The sequence below is a fragment of the Tenebrio molitor genome, chromosome 1 (genome assembly GCF_963966145.1).
Source record: "Tenebrio molitor chromosome 1, icTenMoli1.1, whole genome shotgun sequence".
In the NCBI taxonomy this organism is placed as follows: Eukaryota; Metazoa; Arthropoda; class Insecta; order Coleoptera; family Tenebrionidae; genus Tenebrio; species Tenebrio molitor.
In genome coordinates this window covers 20,788,079-20,809,513 of record NC_091046.1, presented here as the reverse complement: position 1 = coordinate 20,809,513, position 21,435 = coordinate 20,788,079, and the positions used below count along the sequence as shown (strand labels likewise).

At 35.1% G+C, this 21,435-nt stretch overlaps 1 protein-coding gene across 1 annotated transcript in view; it reads left to right on the top strand.

Annotated features, from left to right (window-relative positions):
• The first annotated feature begins 13,276 nt into the window (after nucleotides 1-13,276).
• LOC138141582 (netrin-1-like) overlaps nucleotides 13,277-21,435 on the top strand; it is a 227,892-nt gene continuing 219,733 nt past the window's right edge. Inside the window, exon 1 of the mRNA XM_069062318.1 lies at nucleotides 13,277-14,686. Coding sequence (XP_068918419.1) covers nucleotides 13,462-14,686 — 1,225 coding nt within the window. The 5' untranslated portion in view covers nucleotides 13,277-13,461. The remainder of the gene's footprint in view (nucleotides 14,687-21,435) is intronic.

Genomic DNA, 21,435 nt, shown 5'->3' with positions numbered 1-21,435 from the left:
ATGCCCGGAAGTGAGGTCATCGTTATTGCCTGCAAAATCGCGCTTGTGTTAGTGAAGCATCAACTTCAATCTTGTCTCCATTTGCTGCTGTTTGTCAGATTTGTTCAACACTGAACTTTCCGTTGAAAATAAACGACTGAAATCAATAAAAAATCGCAATCAAGATATTCCCGATGTCCGGATGGCCACAGAGCAAGTGAAGTCATCGTTATTCCCTGCAAAATCGCGCTTGTGTTGGTGTTAAAATTCTGAAGCATCATCTTCGATCTCGTCTACATCTGCTAGTGGCATACGGATTTCGATTAATTCAAGGTGTGTTCATAACATTAAACATTAATTATTGTACCAATTGTAAAAAAGTTGAAAAATAAAATTTAGATCTACGTTGCTATAGTTATTTAGTCATTTATAACGGCCGCTCCCGCTCATAACGGACACCTATAACGGACTCCGGCCGTTATGAGGTTGTTTACATGGTGACAAACAGTCCGGAAAGCCACCTTTAACAACTAGATATTACAAAAAAATGTAAAACGCTCGCTCTTCGAATTTTTTGTTAAAATCAGATGTCCAGTGATTATTGTAACTAGTGACAACGCATAAACAGAAAGAATTGTCGTGTCAGTTTGTGTCGGTGTTCTTTGTGTTTTTACAAAAAACATTGCTCAAAAGCCTGTAGAAGGAAGGGAAACTGTTGAGGAAGCGTTTTCGTGTACACCGCTCGAAATTGTAAGTGCAGCAAAAAACCAGAATACACACTTCCAGAGCATGGATTATTATTACATTGATTTGGTCCAAATAAAATAATATGTAGTAGTCATAGTTGCGATTGTAGAAAAAATCTTGTGTGTGTTGGGAGCGCAAATGTACATGTCGATTTCGAGAAAATGCCGCGCTGTTAATACACAATAGCTATCGGCTGGCATTTGATCGGTGGGAAGGTACTCCACTTTGATGTAATTAAAAATGATCGTCGTTGACGGCTGATCTAGGACTTCGGACAGGAAACGCCTTAAATGAATAGCTTTCTTGGTCGATTCAGAAAGAGTTATGTATTCAGCTTCCGTACTGGACATTGCAACCGTTCTTTGTTTTCGTGATTCTCAACTGACAGCGGCGTTAGCGAAATTGAAAATATATCCTGTGTACGATCTTCGATCATCTACACTTGCACCCCAGTCTGCATCGGCATAACCTACAAGTTCTTGTCCAGACTTTTTGAACATTAAGCCTATATTTTCTGTGTTAACAGATACCGCAGTACTCGTTTCGCAGCTCCCCAGTGTTGTTCCCCAAAGTTTGTGTTGAATTGGCTCAGCATGCTCCCGGCGTGTGCGATGTCTGGTCGAGTTGAAACAGTCAAATACATCAGAAAACCAACGAGGCTCTGATATGGTAACTTTTCAACTGCTTTCTTTTCCTCTTTGGTTTTCGGGCACATTTCCTTCGACAGTTTTTCATTCGGGTTAATCGGGGTTGTTACACCTTTAAAATTTTCCATGTTGAAACGACTTCAGGTTTCCTTGATGCTGTACCTTGATTGTGACATGACTGACATGGTATGTAATTGTTTGTTTCTCGACATCTTGTGTGAATTCTATGCCAAGACAAAAGCTCAACGGACCTAAATCTTTCATCTCGAAGGACTTCGATAGTTCTGATTTTAATCGTTGCAGTTTTCTCGGGTTGTCTGATGCTACCATGAGGTCATCAACATAGATCACGACTATGATGATGTTTCCGTCTTCTTTATTGATATAAACGCAGGGATCGGAGTTCAATGGTTTCAGTTTTTGTTGTTTTAATTTTTCGTCTAGTTTCTTGTACCACTGCCTGCCAGATTGTTTCAGGCCATAAAGTGCCTTTCTAATCAAACACACTTTGTTTCCTCTGAATTTTCGTGACTCCTTTTCATTTAGTATGTCATAGAATTCACTTGGAACCTCCATAAACACTTCTTCTTCGATTTCGCCATTCAAATAGGCACTTGTGAAATCCAGTTGGTGTACCTGGAGACCTAATTCGACTGCGATTGCGATGAACAAATTGATCCGAGTCTTGCCACGGGGGCAAACGTTTCGTTGAAATCAATACCAGGTTTTTGAGTAAAACGTTTCGCCACGAATCTGGCTTTGCGACGATCGACTGATCCGTCCTTTTTGAGTTTTGTTCGTAGAACCTACCTCGATTCGACGGTTTTCTTCTCTGGGGACGATCTACAATTATCCAAGTTTTATTTCTTTGCAGAGCTTCATATTCTGCGTTCATTGCCATTTTCCAGTCGGCAGCTTCTGGACTAGATAGAGCTTCTGAAAGTATCTGCGGGTCGCCAAACTTGATCAGACGAGCTATAGTTTGTCTCAATTCTAAATTTCCACCACCTGTTGAATTATGTTGGCAAAATAAAAATATTTCTAAATTGGTGATTCTTAATAACCAAAGTTGGCAATATAATTATTTCACAAACATGATTCGAAAACATTAAAATTAGTTCATAAGTTTATTTTGCTTTTAGAATTTGATTTTATAGACGTAGAATGCAGTGTTGGTGGAAATTTAGAATTGAGACAGACTTTACATCATGCAATTCTTCGTTCTCGTGGTTTTCTTCTTCTTCTTCGGGTTCTACCTCCTGTTCGTTGGCTTCTATCATGTTGAACAGTTTTCGCGGTCTCCTCCGCTTGCCGGTAAGAACCTTCTTTGGTCGTCCTAGACCTCTCTTCATTATCACGGGAATTTCTTCTCCGTTTTCTTCTTGCACGAGAGTTTCTCCATCTTCTTCTAGATCGCAGACTTTTGTTTGTTTATTTTCCTTTTGTGTTTCTGGTACAGTCGATGGACAAATAAAACTGGGACAAAAATGACAATCACATAAGTCAAAATTTACAAATTTGCATCGTTTAATTACGGCTTTATCACAAATAGGTTAACTTTGGTATGACATATTATATAGACACTGACAAATATATTGACAATTCAATGGTACGTTGAATTCAATGACGTTTTCTGGGTTTTTCTTGAAAATTTCTTCGTCAATAAAACCAGTAAAATCATTTTCTGCTTGATTACGTCCTGTAAACGTAACGTCTCTGTTCCTGATGTGATTTGCAGTTAAAATCGCTTCAGCCGAAAAACTTGCGGAGAGCCCCGATTGGATCATCAGGCAGCTCGCCGTCTCCACCAAGCTTCTGTTTTTCCTTTCGGCTACTCCATTTTGTTGTGGCGTGTATTCTACAGTAAGTTCGTGTCTGATGCCTTCTTGTTTCAGGAAATCTTTCAAGTAGTGGCTGGTGTACTAGGTTCCGTTGTCTGATCGGACTGTTTTAATTTTTTGCTCCGTTTTCTTCTCAACCAAGCTTTTGTACTCCTTGTACTTCTCGATAACTTCACTTTTCTTTTTCATGAAATGTACTTCGCACCATCTTGATTTGTCATCTATGAAAGTGACGAAATATCTTTAACCAGCGAGAGAGTTCACGCGCATGGGTCCACAAACGTCTGTATGCACGAGTTCTAAAAGTTCTGTAGATTGAGATACCGACCTTGTGAATGGCTTCCGTGTCTGTTTGCCCTTCACACACGTTTCACAAATAGGTAAAGCTTCGTCGGCCTTAATGTCAATTCCATCAACTTTCTGCTTGCGTATAATGTTCTTCAAATCATTTTCGTTGAGGTGGCCAAAACGTTCATGCCATTCTTCTAATGACATAGCTGCGACCTCGTCTGCGACAATCTGCTTTCTTCGGACAACTCGTCGATGTAGTACATATCTCGACGTGCTACTATTACATTTTCTCCGGTGTCGGGATTCGGTACGATGGCTTCGTTTCTTCTGAAGATAACTTCATAACCATGTTCGGTCATCTTCGCGACTGACAAGAGATTCGATCGTAGGTCAGGAACGTACAGACTTTCGTCTAGTCTCATAGTGAGATTCTCTTCCACACTCAGTTTTACAGTAGGTACAGCTGTTGGCCAAATTCAGAGTCTGCACTTTCGGGGTTTTCATTTCTTGCCTTTTCAGATCACATATGTGAAGACGTACCTGAGTCTAAACACCACCGTTTATCATGTTCGATGTGAAGTTTCATAACGACTTCTGCCTTTCGGGATAATTCTGTGGGTTTCGTTTTTGGATTTTTTGGTTTGAAGAGTTTCGATCTGCAATCCTTGGCCATGTGGCCAATTTTTCCATATGTGTGATAAGCGAATTTGAAACGTTGAGTTTTCGAATTTTCCGATTTCTGGGGCTGATTTGGCCTACCGGGATTTTTATTAATGAACATGGCATCTGAAACGTTTTTCTTTGAATTTCGTTTTTGAGCTTCATACTCTTCCAGGAGTTTTATCTTCAGTGCTTCTAATTGTGGTAATTTCTCTTGGGTTTCTATGGTAATTCGAAAAGATTCATACTCGTCGGGAATGCTGTAGAGCAGAAGGATGACAAGAAGGACATTGATGATACAAAGTTCCATCTCTTCGAGTTTGTCCACGACGTCGAAGAAGTTCCGGATGTGATCCCTCATATTCTCACCCTTTTTCATTTTCAGCAAAATCAACGTATTCAGGAGCATCGCTTTTCGCGCGGGTCCCTGGGACTGGTAGACGCTGTGTAATTTGTTCCATAATGTCTTTTGACGTAGGACAATTCTTGATCTGTTTAAGTTCTGATAGGCAGATTGTTAAAATTAAATCTGACCTGGCTGTCGCATCGTTTGATTCCCACGTGGTCACGGCTTCTGGTGGTTCTTTTGATTTCGGAATCATTCTTAATGAGCAAAGCTTCGATTTGGATTTTCCAAGTATCAAAATTGTCTTTTCCAAGAGGTTCGATTTTCACGCTTGTGTAGCTCATTTTTCGTTTTTGTAGTACTCACACAGTTTCAAGTTACTTTTTCGTTGCAGAATTCGTACAATTTCTTATTTTTCAGCGCAGTGGGTCCATTACCTGTAGAGTCTATGCAGTGTTTGAAAACGTAGTTGTGGATTGAAAACAGATCTTTATTTCTAGCTTTTATGTTTAATACAACTTTTCTGTTAATGTCACAACAAACTGTAGTTACTCAGGCAACTTGAAATATATAACTTGATGGGAGTTTGCATATTTCCAACAGAGTCGTCAATTTACTCGTATTTAAAGAAGTGTACGTGAACTAAATTACCTTGCTAAAACATCCCGATCGTGTTTTAATCCTTTATGGAAGAATTAAAGCATCCAGTATAATAAATTACGTCCAAATGTTGTCTTTAACTTTGTAAGTGTTTGTAAGGTTAGCAAGATAGACGCCAAACATGTCACCTGCGCTTCTGCGAAAAGGGATGACCAAAATTCTGCAAAATTGCGCGTTTGTTACTTACTTACGCGTCTACGTTTTTGCATTTGCAGCCACGTTTAACACAGTTTTTTGCTTTTTTCTTGCAAACCAGACGTCTTTCAAGGACGAGATTTTTTCTACAGCATTTTTTATTGACGATCAATTTTTTATGTAAATCTTAATTGATTCAACATTTTAAGGGCCAGTTTATAGAAAGAGAATTAAATATTTAATTCGAATTAAATTTTAATGCGCAATTAACCCATGAATCCGAAACTGCGATTGGTTCAGTCTGATCACGTGTTCAGTTAATGTCGCATTTGATTACGATTAACTTAATTTTGCTTCTGTAAACTGGCCCTAAGGTTGTTGAATATTTGATTAAAGCTTTTGAAACATTTGTTAGTAGTATGTATTTTATTTGACGTTACAAGGTACAGTTGCGGCCGTTGAAAACTCAGACACATTGACAACGCTTTGTAAATGGTATTGAAAGTCTCAAAATGTCACTCAAACATTATCCACATTAATTTCTCTCGCAATGGCTCCTATAGTCGCACCGTCCCTCAGTGAAACACATTTTTGCAAATCAGATAATTGCGGCATTTCAAAAGTTACGCGCGATTCTGACCTAATATGTCAAATACTGACACTGACTTTATAATCCTTGATGAAAATCCTGTTTACGCTAATCAAATTTCGGAATTTATACAGAGTGTTTAAATCTTTCCTGTCTGAGATTTCAACGGCCGCAAGTGTACTCCTGTCAGATCAATCATTAAAAAGTTAACATTTAGACTTCACGTTTCCGAGTTCTCTCCGGTTGTTGATGTTGCCATGGAAACTTAAAAAAACGCGCGTTTTTGAATGCACGCTAAGGCATGCTTTAAATAAGCAAAATAGCTTACCAATAAAAAAAATTATTAGTTAAGGTATGACTTAAGGAATGTAGATGTAATGAACACCTATAAATAAATTCTGAAATATTTTCAGATAAATTTTAATAAAACACATAATTGAAAAACTCATAGGAATAATAAAATCCAGAACTTCCACATTAAACATAAAACATTCTAAATCACGGGTTAAATAGATTTATTATAGAACCTTTAATTTCTGTAATTCTTGGTTCATGGAGTAACATACCTATACAGGGTTATTCAAGGAAGATCACGAGCCTCACCAGGTAAAAATGCAACCCAATATACACTTACAATCACTTACATTCATTGTTTTTTGGTATTTAAAAATTAAATTAGAAATCCAAGTAGGTATTCTATTAATTTGAAAGGTATATCTGTCATTGCATTTTTCGTTCATATTTAGTAAACACAGGGTGTTAGGAAATGGTCTCCCAAGAATGTCAGGGTGGGTTTCTGAGGGAAAATATGGTCGAAACCTTAATACCATTTTTTCCCAACATGAATGGTTTTCTCAAAGATAAAAATTTAAAATGGTGCCCCACTGTTTGAGAGTTTTTGCACCATTTTATTGTTGTAATAATTAAATAAATAGTTAAAGTTCTGAAATGAAAGTTAATTGCTGAGCAACTAAAAGACAACAATGCCTTTGTCAGATTTTGTCGAGTACCTATTGTCACAATGACGTTTCGGTTTTGAATACTTCCCTTGGATAATATCTCATCAAAAACTACCAGGATTGCATTTTTTTAAGGTCAAAATCAATAATTCATTCGAAATATTTATCTAGATTCACTGCAACCTTGAAGTAAGTCCTTTTTTATTGCTGCAATAAACTGAAATTATTTCTGCAGCTTTATTTGTGATACAATGAGGGACATGGAATCCTGGGCAGTCTGTTATTGTCATTTCAAAAAGTGTCAATGTAAATGCACCTTTACCGTCATTATAATTGATATTTAAAAAAAAACTGTCAACTTGGTTATGAGTAGCTAAGGTATGGTTTAGAAATTTTGACAACTGAATGACACATCTGCCCAGTTTTCCCTGTCCCCAATAGTACCACATCTCGATCAACCTCTAAAGGGATTTGAAATCGAGCACTAACCACCTAATACTACTAATAAGATTCGTTAATTTTGGTGTAACTTTATTTATTTGTATTTGTATTGAAAAAAATCATAATAAATGTTCAAAATGTTATAGGTATTTGAAAAGGTTTTCGAACGATGACAGAACCGATATGATCCTACTTACCCTTACTTTTGCGATTTTAATTGCTTATTATTGTTATTAAATCATACCTACTTTGTTGAGAGAGGTATTTTTCTCTCAGAACTTGGTATTCATAAGGCTGACGTGAAAAGCTGTCTATGTTTTATGTTTATGTACTGTCGTTGACCAAAATAAGATGGGGCAAGGTAAATTTCGATTGTGTAAATCTTTGAATTGTGAAACTGTCTAAGGTAACACCTTGTCCTATTTTATTTTGGTCACCGACTGTACATTCTGATAATGCCGGATAATGTAATAGAGATCGAGATTGCTTTGTGAATTGTCTTTTGGGTTGCATTTTTACCTGGTTAGGCTCGTCATCTTACGTCAATAATCCTCTATAAATCCAAAAGATTCTGTACAAAACATTCATCTAAGTATCGGCCAATTATTTGTTTACTAACAATTTACAAAATAATCACTTCTTGTCTTATAAAAATGTTTGAAAGATAAAAAATAAATAATAAAGAACAAAAAAAGTTGTAAAGGACAACTTATCATTAATTCGATTATAAAGGAGCAAGCAAAAAGTAAAAATGTAATATTTACATATTCACACAGACTTCATAGACTGTAAAGACACATATTAATCAGTACCACATTTATGGCTTATTAAAATTTTAGAAATAGATAAATTCATTTTATCTGCAAACGTCATAAAAGTGACAAATTGTGTCACTCAAATGACAAGGTAAAAGTGTCATTTTATGCGATTAAACACATAAAATAGGAAAATTGACTATTTTATGTGCCAAATCACATAAACTACAAAAATCAAAGAGTTCAGCGAAATCATTTATTAATATTTATTGTGACAAATTGTATCGCGCGTTCAAATGAAATACTGGGCTGAGAAGGCGTTGGAAACCGTCAATTGTTGTGCTTTTTTAAAGATTAATTGGAGCATGTTGACAGTTAACCTAAAATTTATAGCCAATTTCTTTTTCTTTCTTTGCAATGTTTTACATAAAAAATAGAATAACGTAACGATTCCTATTCTCGAAGCAAATTTCTATTATGTTCAATTATGCCCCGATTAAACATAAACAAATATCATTCTTCTCAAACGGCGGGAAATTCAAACTTTACACTGTTCTAAACGGTTTAATTTTTCTAACGCCTACTCAGCCCAGGATTTCATTTGAACGCGCGATATTAGGTATTACGATTTATCATGAATAATTACACAATACTTATTAATAATTTAAATCACAAAAATTGCGTTCTAATGGTGTTCGTTTTATGGTTTTATTGCCTTTGAAGATAAAATAGTATATGTTATTCGGAGCAAAAATGGTTTTATGTGCTTTGGCTGGTTTGTCTGCCTCACTGCGTTCGGCAGCCAATCTACCAGCCACAGCACATAAAGCTTCATTTTTGCTCCTCATAACATAATATACTATTACATTAAAAAATAACAAAATTAAAATTTTTAAAACGCAAACTGTCCTCAGTTCCAATTAGAACCCGAATTTCTTTATCATCAGCTGTATAATAGGTACTGTTACGTTATTTATTTTCCCTGATGGTGAAATTTTCCCAAAATAACGATTTAACAGACTTCGGGTCGAGATGCACTGGAGACTGCTCGAGAGTACAACCTAAATGTGGGGGTGGGTGGTGATAATCGGAAGAAAGAAAACGCCGAGTCGTTTAAACGAAATGAATATATTTTCACCCTGTTCTGCACACGTACAAATCTGATTATTTGATAATAAAAAGGTTTCTCACACTCAATAATTATGAACAAAAATGGAGGGTTGTGCCCTCGCCTCGAAAAAAAAGGAAAACTCTCGAAAAGTAAATTGAATTCAAAACTAAAAAAAAAGGGGGAGAGTCTTAAGTGAAGCCCGATATCGTCCTCGACACTATTCTTCTACGCCACCCACGATCGGCGGGACCGTTCCCTCGGGCGTCACCTCGTTTCCCAAAATAAAAAAGCAAAATTCAAAATAGAAAAGGAAGTCGCGCGGCTGACGAGGACACAAAAAATAATGAAATAAAATAAACAAGAACTCTTACAAAAAAAACTGTTATCGGTCTGACCGGCCGTTTGCAGGCGAGGTCACTAAGCAGACCGATAACTCAACCCGAACAAAAAAAAAAACGTTCTGCCTGAAACGACGCGCTGGCTTCACGAAAACTAAAAATTTTTTCTATCACCCTGGCCTCGATCGTCACGGGGCGGTCGACGTCTCTGGAGACCTGGACGTTCCTCGGGGACTTCCTCGGGCCCACGATGGACGACGAAATCCGGGCGTGGAATTTGACTCCGCACTCCGGCGTTTGGTTCTTCACGAATCTTCCGTCGGGAATCCGCAAATCCGCGCTTCGGCGTCTGGGTTTGGATTTCCTGGACTCTTCTTCCAGCCTCATCCTCTTCGGACCCTCGACGTCTCCATACTTTTTTCTCGCCGTTCAACCAATCGCCGTTTCAGCCCCTTTCACAGTCCCGCACCGATCTGATCTCCCTGACCAAAGACCAAAGACAAAAAGCCCCTCCTCGCACTCTCTCCTGTCTTTTATAGTTTCGCCCCTCTCAATTCGGGTTATTATTATTTTTGGCGGAAAACGTCGTGCGCACGATGATCAAATCATGGAGAAAACTTACATTTTTTTAATTCTTGATTAAGGATTTGACATCAAAATTAATAATAAATTGAAACCAAATTATCATATTTATTATTATACCGTGAGTTTTTTATTTTACTGAACATAGGATTCATGAATCTGTAAGTTTGGTTGCCTATTTCAAATGAATTGACTTGTCCATTTTAGAACTGAACATAGCCATTTTACGTGTTGTGTTGTATGTTCAGAGAAATAAAAAACGCTGTGTAGGTACAGGTCGCTAAAAAGTATGGATACCGCTAAATATTTTCCGAATGGAATTTGGCACACAATTAGAAGTGAATAAATTCTATCATCTGTGATTTTTTTCAATTTTCTAACATCATTTATTTTGAAGACACAAGGTTAACTTGATTTTTTTAAACGGCACGGGGCGGTCAAATTTAATATCTTTAAAAAGAGTATTTTATTGTCCGAATTATCTTATTTTAATCGAAACTTTATAAAACATCATCGAATCAATAAAATTTGAAAAAACATAAAATTTAGTTAAGTATGTATAACCTTGGAAATGTTGTCTTTAGCTATAGTTAGGCCCGGTTGCATAAAGCGATGTCAAGTCGTTGTTAAAGTTAACATAATGGTCAAGCGATCTGATTGGAGGATATTTAATATTTTATTTGAATCAGCCAATCAAATGGGCGGATTTCCGACTTGACGCGTTGTTAGCTGACACGATGTTAACTAAGCTTTATACAACCGGGCCTAAGTGTTACTTTTTAGCGACCTGTATATAGATGATACAAAGTTATATGCTTCAACCAAAAGTTAACAGACATCTCTCTTAAAATTAACAGAACTTTTTTCTGCTGATATAGGAATGAGTTATTAAATTAAAAAATGTAAAACCCAACTAATAACTTCTGGGATTCAGTATCACTGCAAACAATGAAATTATGTACAGTGGCGGCCATTAATTTGGAAACACCGGTCTAATCTAGTTTACTGGATACTTCTAATATTTGATAGTGTACCTAAGCGTAATGTCATGAACTCATGTCATTCATGTCATCGTTGAGCGCATTCAACAGACTGTTGCGGCTGAAATTGATATGTCAATAACATTGTCAAAGTGGCACACAATTTACAATAGAAAAATCTTGGTGTTTCCAAATTAATGGCCGCCACTGTACTTATTTCAAGTCTAGAAAAGGTTGAAGTATAAATATTTAGAATGTAAATAAGACTTATCTATGTAAATGAATATAATTTCATGAAGAACGTGAATACTTAGGTACGCTATGTTGTTATTATTCGTTTGGAATTATTAAATGGGCCAAAACCGACAATCAGAATATTAACATTAAAGTGAGAACTTTATGGACAAAATTTAATAAACAAATTAGGCAAAAATGAATAGGGAATTTTTCCTTTTCTGATTTTTTTTAACTACAGTTTAAAATTTGTAATTAAATGTGTTAGAAATATACAGTGAATTTTTTTAACGATGAACCATAGGGATTGGTGTAAACTGTAAACTTTATTTCGTGTTAATGGTTTTTCTACTGCTAATTTCAAAATTATTTTTCGCACACTTTTAGCTTACTTAATTGTTCATAAGTTCTGATAGTTTTTTTAAATGTAATAAATAAAATAATGTACTTAATAAATAATTTAATGATTTTAACCGATTTTTATATTTCATTAAAGTTAGTAGGCTGTGTCCACTAACATTGAAATAAATTACGAAGCTCTAAAACTGAGAAACAAACATTTTAACCCCTATTATTAAAATATTTCCCAATTCAAAAGATAAAAAAGGACCCAGTGAAACAATTTTATTTAATGAAACATTTAGTATCTAAATTGTAAATTTGAAACTGTAGAAAATTAAGTAAGCTACAAGTGTGCTAAAAATCATTTTGAAATTAGCAGTAGAAAAACCATTACACCATGTAAATCCCTATGGTTCATCGATAAAAAAATTCACTGTATACGCATACACATTAAATGTAATGTTTCAAGTACCTGTAACATTTTAAATGTATCTAGTGTTTAAGAATACGTGGGAGGCTTAGGGCAATTATTTTGATTTCCCAGGAAAATTGTGAAATTCCCTATTCATTTTTGCCTAGTTTATTATCCTAAATAAGCTATTGAAAGATTCAATTTTTCACGTCAATATGGGGTTGAATGCCGTGTCACCGGCTGTGTGGTGGGTTAACACATAATAATAATAATAAAGCTAAATAACTTAATTAATTAATGCAATATTTCGGTGCAATTTGAGTTCGTATTAGGCTAAATACTTTTTATCACATTTGTTGTACATAACAAATTTATAGTTCGGTGAGTTCCTAAATCTAAGAACATTTATTTCGTAGCCGAGATTCAATTGTATTTTCATTGTCAATCCAGATATCGACAGTTCTGTCAATTAAAATAACGGTTACACATATCCAGTCGCCTATTTCGACGTGATGGAAATATCCTGAAAACATTTATAAGAATTAGGTAAACTCAACGCCATAAATAGTATACCTAAAAATGTATGACTGATCTAAATAAATTTATAACGAATCTAAAAGTATTTATTTCTTGTATGTATGTAAGTATGTACTTAGAATGTTAGCATGTGAGTATACACTTCTAAATCACCAACGTAAGATACGTAAAGTGTTGCCTTAAGTTTTAAAAATCGTTAAATTGTTCCGTATCTTTAATTACATTTTTTCTTATTTTTAGATTCTTTCATCCTCATAACGATAAATACGTAAATATCGGCCAGGTATGTCTTCATGCAAAAAAATTGAAAAACTGATGTGGGATACATAATTTATTGACCAAATATTTCAGATGTTATTTGCCGAGCCGTGGAATTCTTGGAAATGAAAGGAAATCTACGAAAGTTGCCGCCTAGACATTTCTTATCTTTCATTTTGATATCTAGCGTGTTATTTTAGTTTGCGATCGTGGGTGTGAATCTTTCGATTTTTCTATTGCAAAAGTTTTCTGGATTTTAAGTTATTCGTTGTGTTTAATATAAAACAATAATGTAAACAGAGAATAAAATTTTCTATCATTTATAAGACTGTTTATGCTTACGTTCAGCATAGATCTTGTCGGTGCGGTGCACCCTTCGGGGGAGGGGGGAGGGGGGCGGTGCTTGCTACCCGATTCAGATCGGAGGTCGGAGCAGAGCAGACAGCGGACCGCCAGTTATCCTACGGCAGTTAGAAGGTGAGTGTAATCTTCTTCATGGGCGACAACGCACGCGGTTAGAATAATCGAAATTGTGTATCGGTAACGTCGTTTCGAAATTGATGTGTTCAAAAATCCTATAATCCGAAACATGGAATGGTGTCATTACTGAGTTTTATATGTGTATATTGTGTGATATCATGTGGAAAGCTGTGAACATGTTGTTACTCTGGTTAATCGTCCCCGGTGTGTTTTCCGTATCTGATAACTTTCTTAAGATGTTCGAGGGACAACAGACTCCTGTTGACCCATGTTATGACGAAGATCGACCCCGTCGTTGCATCCCGGACTTCGTAAATGCAGCTTTTGGTGTTCCCGTAAAAGCGTCTTCTACCTGCGGCCTTCATTCACCTGTGCATTATTGTGAATCATCAGAATCGGGAGCCAATCCCCAATGCTATTTATGCGACGACAAATTGCCAAAGAATCGATTCCCAGCGTCCCACCTTACTGATCTTAACAATCCCAACAACGTGACTTGTTGGAGGTCTGACCCGTTGCCTCCTGCGACTTCCATCAATGCTGCACCAGATAACGTGACTCTAATTCTTAGCTTGGGAAAGAAATATGAACTTACGTACGTGAGCTTGCAATTTTGTCCACACACTCCCAAACCAGACTCGATAGCGATTTATAAAAGTATGGATTATGGAAAGACATGGCAAGCATTTCAGTTCTATTCAACTCAGTGTCGCAGGGTTTATGGTAGGCCTAACAAAGCAACCATTACTAAAGTCAATGAACAGGAGGCGCGGTGTACTGATGCCCATCGGTACACCGGAGGTGATAATCAAGGCTTTGGACAGTCGTCGAGAATAGCTTTTAGTACATTGGAAGGTCGCCCGAGTGCATTGGATTTTGATAATTCTCCAGTTCTTCAAGATTGGGTTACTGCGACGGATATTAAAGTCATTTTCAACCGTCTTCATATGCCCACCGAAGACGTATCATCCGAAAATTTTGAAATTCTTGTTGACGAACATTTGTATAAAAGCAAACAAGTCGAAGAAGATAATCAGACAAAAGAACCTTCTGTTCAGTTAGTGAATGAAATGCAACCCTTGGACGAAGATGATTTAAAAACTCCCGTGACAGCCGAGTTACCTAATGGGGTAGCAAACACTTATCATCATGTAACACATCAATACGCCGTTGCTGATTTTGCTGTAGGTGGAAGATGCAAATGCAACGGACATGCAAGTCGCTGCGTTACAGGTAGAGACGGACAGTTGGCTTGTGAGTGTAAACACAATACAGCTGGAAAAGACTGCGAAAGATGTAAACCATTCCATTTTGATAGACCGTGGGGTAGAGCTACCGCTAGAGATGCCAATGAATGTAAAGGTAAGAAACTGTGCTGTACAAGTGAATACAATTAATTTATGTTCAAAGATTACATTTTAAAACATAAATGTTAAATCAAATTCAAATTACGATGATGTTTTATGCTGATGCTCGTAAACACTTTTGAATGTTTCATGAAAACTAAAATTAAAAAAAATAAATTTCCTACATCGAAACAAATCTGTTTAGCGATCCACGATCTTTAATGTGATAATTGGTGCGATTCTGTTTTAAAATCTACCAATATTGCTATATACAATGTTATAGTTGCTATGATATGAAGTTGGTTTGATCTATGCAAAATCAATATTGCTAAATTTTGCAACAGAATCGCACTAATTATCATTAACAGCTGTAATGTTATGACCTGTGTCGCAAAAATACTTACATACAAGCTTATTTCTCAAAAAGTATTTGTTGTTTTGTTAATTCACTATTTTGTGGGTAACAAAAATAGGTTTTTTGCACGATGTTGATTTACGCCATTAAAGTGATTTATGTTTAACATAGAATTTTGAACTTATTACTTTCTTACTGGGCGCTGAAAGCATTTTAAGAATAAATTTACACTCCGTGTTGTAAACCGGACTAAAAGGTCGAGCATTAACTTCGTACTTTCTCCTATGATTTGACACTATAGTGATAATCCATGTTTAACGTTAACTAATCTAACAATAAGTATCTACAACTTGAAACGAAACATTAAAATATCCTTTAGCAAAATTTATCAGAATCCGTTCTTTACTATTGTATCAGATCAGTATTAAATATTGATAATTGTAAATCTTTATCCTCAATAATTAGTCTCTCTCACAAACATCTACTAGGTGGGTCTAGCATATTTTTCGCGTTGGTTATTTTATTATCAATGCACATGACATTTAGATATGAATGGTATATTTGATTTTTGATATGATATATACATACATTCTGATTCATATATAGGTACTTTTTAATTATTGATGATTCACATGTTTTTTAATTCTTTTTTACCGGGTGTATTATGAAAAATCTTTGATGCTATAACTTCCTTATTTTTTATCCGATTTTAAAAAGTGATACGTCAAACAAAATCGTTTTAGAAACACTATAGCCCGAGATGCTATGATTTTTTTTGGTCATTGTTCACTTTAACTACTTCTGGAATTTTCGCGTTTTTTCTGGCTAGACAGCCTCAGGACGTCCTCCTAGATCGTTTCCCACAATTCAAACCTTGTGCAAATGAATTTTCCTTACCCTTTAGTTATACTAAAACATTGGCGCGACCTTGAAACACAACAAGAGAGAAAAAAGGCATTTGTACAAGGTTTGAATGGTGGGAAACGATCTAGGAGGACGCCCTGAGCCTGTCTAGCCAGAAAAAACGCGAAAATTCCAGAAGTAGTTAAAGTGAACAATTACCTTTTTTTTTGACACACCGCAGCTAACTTTGTTTTTTTTAAGTTGCACTGTATATTTTTTATCTGTATTCTGATAGATGTTTATCTTCTGAATACACAAACATTAAAATAAAAAACCAAAAATTTGTTTTTAATAAAAAAAAAAGAATTTCCAAAAATCAAGTAACCATAACTTTCAAATTGTAGCCCATTTAAAACGATTTTGTGTGACACATCATTTATTAAAATCGTATGAAAAATAAGGAAGTTACAGTACCAAAGATATTTCATAATTCACCCGGTATGTGCGTTATTTATAAAATCATGCACCTATAATTTTGTGGAATGAAAACAAATCACGAGGTTTTCAATTTTCTACTTTAATTTTATTATCACACTTCAATTAGTTGTTTTTTATTTAATATATGTTTAATTAAAACTAGCGACTCCACAATATATCGATTTCATCATTACACGCCCTTGTACAACCCATTAACTCATTATGTTTTTTGTAGATTTAAAAATGGAAGCTTGTTATGCAGAGTGTACGTATTATGATAAAATAAAATTTGTTGTTGACACATATTTTGGGGGAAATTGATTTTAAAAGAAGAATATGTATATGCTATATTCGTTTAAAAAAAGCTTTTTTCTAACACTAATATCTTATACTGTTTCCATGGTGCATTTGAGCTCACACCTTATGTTTCCCATAAAATACGCTTTTCTCTATAAGACACGTCGTCAATAGCAACGTATCTTATAGAGTCATAAAATACGCTCACACAAGTAACATTTTATTCATCATTTTTACAGTAATTATCACAAAAGTGAAAAGTACAATTATTGAATTGGAACTGCCACATTAGCTTCGTGCTCTTGTTCCTAACATCTTCTTCTTCAACTTCTGCTGTTTCATCCAATGCAAGTACCCAGCCATCGAAAACTGGCAATCTTTACATTTTCTTCAAATGATTCTTGCCGTAGTGTGAATTAACTTTTAATGAAGTTCTACACACTTACCCCATATCAAGAAAAGCCAAAATGAGATCTTCCGTTACCTCCGTGATGCTTTTTTTATTGTTCCGGCCTTGAAACGAAACATACACCTTTTCGTATGCACTTTTAGACTTCATTGGTAACAAGTTGCCCCTTTTTTCTTATTTCTTCTGGAACGTTTTGGCACATTTCTACGATGAAAATTGTTTTTTTCCAAATTTGTTGATATTATTACCATAGTACCCACGGCAACCTCCGCATTTTGTGAATTGTGACGCGCCTCGAATAATGTCTGAATTTATTAAAATTTCTGATAAGATGTTAGTGTTAGAAAAAAACTTGAAGACAACGCGTGTTTTATAGTTTAAAAATCTCGATCTATTAAATCCTCGCTCCCTGCGGTCGCTCTGATTTAAACTACGATCTCGATTTTTAAATCGTCTATAAAACCCTTGTTGTCTTAATAGCTTTAAGCACCTGCTTAATTTTTAAGGAACTTTATGAAAATAAACATACTACCCGACTGGAATTGCATATACTTTAAAAATTACGTGTGGCATGTGTCGTTGGTCAAACACTTTTGTATTACTGGTTGCAGGTACTAGGGCAATCTGACCTACAATAAAAACGTGAACTGCTAAGGCAAATTTGCTGTAACATACATATACACGCTGATTCACGTAGCCCGTTCATTAGAAACTTTTTGATTTCCCAAAATCATATTAATATGAAAATTGGTAGTTGACTATAAATTTGTTAATGAAGCCCTGCAACCTCGCTTTTTTGCAAAAAAGATGACATAGGTCAACAACGATGACAGATAAGTGTTGACAAAAAGACGTTCTAAACTTAAAATTTAACGTAGAATCGAAATGTGAAGTCAAAATGAGGCCTTTTCATTTAAAAAAATAAAGATGGCGTCGATTTCCCGTATTTCATTTGAACTTGGAGTAGTCGATTATAGTCAACTACCAATTTTCATATTAATATGATTTGGGGGAAATCAGAAAGTTTCTAATGAACGGGCCACGTGAATCAGCCTGTACACGAAAGGGGTATTTCTGAATCTTGATTTCAAATTTTGAAAAGAATTATAACTGAATCCACGATGGCTCTTAGCTGTCTCTTTGACGTTAAAACAAAAAATCTTTGTCAATTCAAAAATTTGTTTTGCAAGTGCTTGCACTTGCAAAATGGCATTTTCTAGCCTTGTGATACAAATAACTATTATCTGTTTATGACGTTTGCAGCTAAGAATTTCAATAAAATTAATTAAACGCCAAATAGTAATGTTGTATGTATGTTTATCGATTTTCAAATTACGTTGAACTTTAATTACAATTTAATTTAATCATATCTACTTTACATTAGTGCATTGGTTTACAGTATTTTTAATGAAGCAATTATATTTGTTGTTGGCTAGATTACTTCTACAGTATGTCCACGGATTGAGTTACACATAGGTATGATTGACAACAAATTTTTGAGTTTGCATTTCATATTTGGGGATTAAACCGTGCTTGGCTTGAAACTAATTTTAATTGTTTAAAAAACACGCAGATCACTTTATCAAGAGTAACTTCTGAAAAATAAAAAGTGTTTCCTCTTCGTAACTCAATCCGTGGACGTACTTTATACGTACAGGTTTTGTGTAATTCAATGACAATTACTTAATTGGTAATTCTGAGGCATAAAGTGAATCGTACTTTGTTATTTCTTGCTTCTCGTTCTTCGTTGTCGGACTAGAAGGGACTAAAATGGAGCCAATAAGGGTTGACGAAAAATATGCAGCAAAATTAGAAATCAAGTAATTAACACATGCGTCAATTTAGTTGTTTAAAGGCCGATTTATAGTTCCGTAACATGTACAGTGGCGGCCATTAATTTGGAAACACCAAGATTTTTCTATTGTAAATTGTTTGTCACTTTGACAGTGTTATTGACATATCAATTTCGACTGTGACAGTCTGTTGAATACGCTCAACGATGACATGGGTGATATGATTCATGACATAACAGTTTATACATGAACACTATTATAATATATGCATTTTATTTTAGCTATCTAGAAAATACCTATTTATGTAACAAGGCAACAAAGTGACACTTTATCGAACGAGTTTGCAGATTGCGAGACAAGGCGGAGTCGAGTCGAGTGAGCAAATGAGTTCGATAGACACTTAGAAAACGAAATGCACGGCGAGCAACGGGTCCATAATTGATGCAGATCGCGGCAAATTCAATGTAGATCTATTCCGACCACAGTCCCGGACGAAAAGTGTATGATTTCGACATAATTGCTCCTGATGCAAAGTTTCTGACTACATAGGTAAAATTTCTAAGTTCACTAGAGGAAGAATTATATATTACTAGAGGTCGCCCAGCGGTCGAAATTCGACCGTTTTCATTACATTTTTAAGTTTGAATGTGACTGAGGTTTTTTTTTATCAAAGAGCGCGAGCGTTTACAAATACGTCATTATGCACTAATTTTCGAGTTATTTGAAAAATACGAACGATAGGAAAAATGAGGTATAGTTTGGCTATGCCATATTTAAAAAACAAATAACGCGTTTTTTGACATTTCGTTAGGTTTTTTATTGCTATACTGGCCAGGTTTCGCCAAGACTACACAGTTAATTTGCCTATCTTTTTCAAATTATACAGGGTCTATCAGAACTGGCGGACCAAAATAATACGGTGAAATCATCATCTTCGGGGAATAATAGGAAAAATATTTAAAAAAATCCATCCTCATCGGATTTTAAAATAAGAACGTTTTCAATTGACTAATCGCGTGTAGATGTAAAATTACTTCAAAAAATTATATTAGTAACTATCGAAACAAATTTGATTGTTGCAAAGACATAATAATTGAATATTATGTCATAATAAATTATTTTTGACAATTACAAAAGGCATTAAAAACGCTTAATGTTTACTTCTTCAGAATATTTTGATGTGCTTGTCTTATATGGACAGTGTGATGAGAGTGCCACAGTTGCTGCTCAGGAGTACGCAGTTCGTTTTCCCAATAGGGAATATCCTAGCAGAAATACTATAACCTGAAAAATACTATAACCTAAACACGTCCGCCGTTGCACAAACAATGCAGATACCCAACAATGCATAGGCATCATTTGAAATGCATCCATAGTTACAAATAAAGCAGGAAAACTAATTTATAGGTAACTTAACATCAACAACAGGATTGGTCAGTTTAAATTGCTTCTTTCCTAATTACTATTTAAGATAGATTTTTTTGAACATTTTTCCTATTATTCCCAGAAGATGATGAATTCACCGTATTATTTTGGTCCGCCAGTTCTGATAGACCCTGTATAAAATTGAAATAAAAAATTAATACAAAAAATGAAAAATGAAATAAAGAACACGTGTTTCGTATTTTTTATACCTATAAAATAGTATGTACCTGAATATGTTAAATTTATACGTGGAAACAAAATTCTCTTATTGCGTTCGGTTCCAGTTAAAACTTCGCAATCAATAGCATTGCGATGCATAAACTGGATGCGTTTTTTTGTTTCATAGACTAATGCTTCCTTTGTATTTAAGTTTCTGATCGGTAACACGTGCAATTAACTTTCAATACTAACTTATGTGGTGGCAAACCACTAATAGGCAAAAGATTTTGGATTTCACTCCGAAGAGTTTTTTTTTATGAATAATCTAAATAAACTCCCTCTTGGAGTGGATTTCACTGCGGGGGTGATTAAATCAATTACAAATCACCCACTCCGCGTTCTTTCCAAATTCACTCCGCATTTACTCCGCTAATTTTTTATTCTATGTAGTGTTATTAAAAAAAATGTTTTCATGAGGTTACACATGTCATACATTGTTGTTTTCAGAATAAAAATCTCTATTAGAATTAGTAAAAAAAAAGTATGTGTCCATATTTAAAAAAAATATTTTGACAGTTTAACCTTGAAGCACTTTGGGTTTTACGTGAATTTAGTACGCCATTTTATAGCTTGTTCACAACCATTTAATTTGGTGTATAGATAATCAAAATCCTCCGATAAATAAGGGAGCTATGGATTTGTCTCTTTTTTTTGGGACGCTCTGTATATTACACATAAATTTTATCTTTCTGCACTCCTTCTCCACATAAACTTTAACTATGCCAAATCTCACAACCCTCCGTCCGCGCAATTTGCTTAAAAAGGGGTACAAAGGTTTTCTTTCACGTATTAATACTCGAATATACAGTGAGCGGCAAAAGTATGGAATAAATTCATTAAAAATTAAACAAATTTTTTTTCAAAAAAATCTTTGTATAGGCCAATTTTAGTTTATAAAAATACATATTTTAATACAAAATAAAATTCCAAGCAGTCATTTGTTTTCG